The 4,324-nt window shown below is 48.4% G+C and overlaps 1 protein-coding gene across 1 annotated transcript in view; it reads right to left on the bottom strand.

The window, feature by feature from the left end:
• Positions 1–4,098: 4,098 nt before the first annotated feature.
• Positions 4,099–4,324, bottom strand: part of LOC118451917 (protocadherin alpha-8-like) — a gene marked incomplete at its 5' end in the record, with an annotated part of 1,739 nt that continues 1,513 nt past the window's right edge. Inside the window, one exon of the mRNA XM_035890764.1 lies at positions 4,099–4,306. Within this exon, the coding sequence (XP_035746657.1) occupies positions 4,099–4,306 (208 nt within the window). The remainder of the gene's footprint in view (positions 4,307–4,324) is intronic.

Raw genomic sequence — 4,324 nt, 5'->3', positions numbered from 1 at the left:
GGCCAACAGCGGCACCTGGTGTCCGACCGCGGCTCCTTCTGCCAGCAGCCGCCTCCTGCCGCCCTCCCGTGTCCGGCAGCGGCGCTCGGCTCCAGAAGGACGGGCTCCGCCGCTCTGCCGACGAGTTCCGTGCTTTCCCTTCAGAACGTTACCCTTCTTCAAACCGATCATAGATGTTTCTCTCTTCCTCTTCTCTTCCTCTTCTCTTCCTCTTCTCTTCCTCTTCTCTTCCTCTTCTCTTTTCTCCTCTTCTCCTTTCTCCTCTTCTCCTTTCTCCTCTTCTCCTTTCTCCTCTTCTCTTTTCTCCTCTTCTCTTTTCTCCTCTCCTCTTTTCTCCTCTCCTCTTTTCTCCTCTCCTCTTTTCTCCTCTCATCTTCCTCTTCTCCTCCTCTTCTCTTTTCTCCTCCTCCTCTTCTCCTCCTCTTTTCTCCTCCTTTTCTCCTCCTCTTCTCTTTTCTCCTCCTCTCCTCTTTTCTCCTCCTCTCCTTTCTCCTCTCCTCTCTCCTCTTTTCTCCTCCTCTCCTTTCTCCTCTCCTCTCTCCTCTCCTCTTTCTCCTCTCCTCTCCTTTCTCCTCTCCTCTCCTTTCTCCTCTCCTCTCCTCTCCTTTCTCCTCTCCTCTCCTTTCTCCTCTCCTCTCCTTTCTCCTCTCCTCTCCTTTCTCCTCTCCTCTCCTTTCTCCTCTCCTCTCCTTTCTCCTCTCCTCTCCTTTCTCCTCTCCTCTCCTCCTCCTCTCCTCTTTTCTCCTCCTCTCCTCTCCTTTCTCCTCTCCTCTCCTTTCTCCTCTCCTCTCCTTTCTCCTCTCCTCTCCTTTCTCCTCTCCTTTCTCCTCTCCTTTCTCCTCTCCTTTCTCCTCTCCTCTCTTCTCTCCTCCCTAAAAACACTTTGATTGATATGTACTTGTCAAAATGTTTCCTAAATGCCCACATTAACCCACGAATTACATCTGGGAAGGTCTTCACTGAAAAGAACCTACCCCACTTCTGATCTCCTGACTTTGCCTTCCCTATACATTGTTGAGGCAGCGTAACTCTGTTCCTCATTTCTTTCTTTCTTTGCAAGAGAGTTCAGCTGTTCCCTCTACAGAAGACTGTATCCTTGATCTTCCATCTATGGAAAGTACTCAGGTCTCCGGAAGAAAGAGATTCACATGGAATTTATTTGTGTCTAGTGCAGCAATGCTGAAAGGTAGCAGCGATTGTTTTCTTTTTCATGGCTTTGTGACAGTGATGTAGCTGAGCAATCCCATGCACTTTCCTTGGTTTTCATACAGTAAATAACAGAGTGAGGATATCACATTCCAAATAATAACTGTGTCTGTCTGTAACAGAATGGGTTTGCCTTTTGAAGGGTAGGTCCAAACCTAAGAAACCAGCAATGCACACAAATTCCAAGGACTTTCACCTTCATCAGTCACGTCCTAACTCTACGTCAGCCTAAACATAACCCACACAGCACAAATCCTCTCGGATGGGTGAAGTAGCTCAGGGAAGCTGAGCTCTCTACTAGTCTTGATGTGTCTCAGTAAAGCATTTCCTGTAGGTTTTATTCCCCACTTGCAGCTGCGCAAGGGATGAGGAGTTCTTCCTTACCTTTTCAGGCAGGTAGGCATGCACGGTACTGTAAATCAATGTGCCCGTTACTGATGGAGATGAGCCACCGCAGGATACCGCAGTCATCCACACACCCCGTAACCGAAGATAACACAAAAGGCTCACACCACCGCTCTGGCAAGGTACAGTTCATCTTACAACATGGTCCCCAGGCTCCCACCTCATCCACTGACATAAACACAGCAGGGCCTCTTTTCTACACAACTATGGATGTTTGCTGCTACCCCGCTGCCCAGGCCAGGCAGCAACATGCAACAGATGATTTCACACAATAGCGATCGGCTGGTTCTACCACAGAAGCGTCAGTGATGCAACAGGAGGTCAACACAAAATGAAGATACCAAATGCTAAAAAAATCCAGGCAGGTCTGTAACAGGTCACCTGTAATTCCACCTGTGGCCATCCTAGCAGTTGCCTTGATTGATTTTGAGGCCTCCATTGTCAGGGCCGAGTTCAGAGATCACTGTTCATGATTTCAGGGAAGCAGGGCTGGAAAAGCAAACAGGTTTGCCCAGGCTCTCAAATCTCTGCTGGAGTGCCCAGTGTTTCTGTATCCACTTTAAGGAGGCGGAAACAGAACTGAAACCTGAAGTCTCACAGCACTCGCTCAAGGTAAACATCACCTGAAGAGACTACAAGACAGTGAACCACAGTGATGGCAAGGAGCACAAATTCTGAAATCAGTCAACACCATTTGGCAGTGTGGCTCTTGCTCACAGTTACCAACACATCTCCTGGGAAAGGCAAGCTAAGCCATGCTGCCTACTGGGGACTCAGGAGGTTCAGGTGTCATCCCAGCTCATATTCACATCACCATCATAAGGTGCACACACCCTGTGACACAAAATAACAGTTTATTTTAAAAAGTATTCTCGGGAAGGGGCAGGGGAAGAAAAGAGAGGAAATACAAAGCCTACCACCACAGGGTACCTGAAACTAGCAGAGCGGGCACCATCGCTGGGGTGCTTCTACAAATATATTTGCCCACCAAAACCAAGTCAGACTTCTAGCAATGCACCTTGCTTAATATAGCACTATCGCTGCACAGGTTTCACACCTACCTTAGCCCGTGCTCTTCTCCTGTGAAGTACTTTGTATTAGAAAGTACATTTACATCATACTTGGAAAGGGGCAACGTCAAATACTTCTACTGTCTTTGCCATGTCCACCATAATTCTGTAGTGCTCCACAAACTAATACATGCCACGCAAGGTGAACAGGGAAGAACCTGGAGTACCAGCTGTGGTCACCTTGCATGATCTCTGTTTCAGAAGAGAATCAAAAGGGAGGGCAGACTTCTCATTAAGAAAAGACTAGAAACCTGCACTTCGCAGCAGCCAAAAGCAAAAAGTTCACAAAAATTGCCCTACCTGCAAGACAGGAAAACGAACACAAATTAGGACACTCCGAACAAAATGAACGAAGGCTGAAAGAGGCACTTGGAGTTGTGATTACCTACGCAGAAGGGACGCAAACCAGACCTGGTCACTTGAGCAAGATAACAAGGTCAACGCTACAGTCGGGCACAGATCTTTGCATTTAACAGCTCATCAAGGGATCTCAAAAAGTCAGGGAGAGTGATGCAACCAAGGTCACAGGAGATATTACCCAACGGAGCAGAGTTAAATACAGGTCTGCCGAGAACAACTGCAGAAGGAGCTGACGACCCTTAAGACCTTGGTGGGAAAACGGCACGATATTTTACATGCAGGACACCACAAAGCTGAGCAAATGAGGCAATAAACGTGGCTTCAACAGAGACTGTATCTGATTCTGAAACAACCACTTCAGGTTGTGAATTAACATCTTTGGCACAGAGAAGACACTGATGTGGATGTATCAGCTCGGTCTCAGTGCCAATCCAAAAGCTAAGACTTATGACACCACAGAAGAAAACAACGCGTTTCATTAGGCTTTGCGGAAACATAAGGTTCACCAACACTCTGAATATTTGATGGAAGTCCTCCCCTTCTTAACATGGTAAGAAGAGAGAAGACCAATAAAAGGTTCCGAGAAGAGCAGCAAGATAACCAAAGATTTAGAGTGGCTTCAGTTTGAGGAACGTTTCCTCATGTTAAAGAACAAAAGCCTGAAAGGGACTATGACAGAGGTCTTCAAAGCAGAAATACCATAGAGAATGATGAGGCGCAAAGACATGAAAAACTAGACCAGACAGCACAGCGAGAAAACCCATCCGACTTCAGCATGTACGACTTTCAAGTTGGGTTTGGACTGGGTATTCCACAAATCCTTTAAATCACAACTTATGCTCTCGGTCCCCAGTCTCCTCTACAAAAAGATACGAGGTACTAAAGAACAGCAGCCTACGCTATCACACCTCACCCAGAAATAAAAGAGTAAAGGATCACGTGCAGCTATGAGCATTAGATCGTGACACATGACAACACGGCTGCAGAATGGATCCAAGAATTCCGTGGACCAGGAAAAGGAGCAAGTGAAATAAACAACTATGGCACGGAAGAAGCGTCAGGGCAAGGGGCGAGAGGCGAGGAAGGGAGGGCCACTGACCGTGTCCAGCAGAGCGGGCGGCTCCGGCTGCGTCTCCTTCGCCGCGGGGCCGGGCGGCGGCGGCGGGGAGGTGGGGCTGAAAACCATCAGGTCGCTCTTGCCCGCGCCCTCCGCCACGCACAGGCTCCGGCTCTGGCGCTGCGAGTACGACCAGCTCCCCACTTCGCTGGCGCACACCAGCGTC

This window comes from Egretta garzetta, unplaced genomic scaffold, assembly GCF_000687185.1.
Source record: "Egretta garzetta isolate BGI_Z169 unplaced genomic scaffold, ASM68718v1 scaffold103, whole genome shotgun sequence".
NCBI lineage: Eukaryota > Metazoa > Chordata > Aves > Pelecaniformes > Ardeidae > Egretta > Egretta garzetta.
Note: the sequence above shows the minus strand (reverse complement) of the source record. Positions and strands in the feature narration are given on the sequence as shown.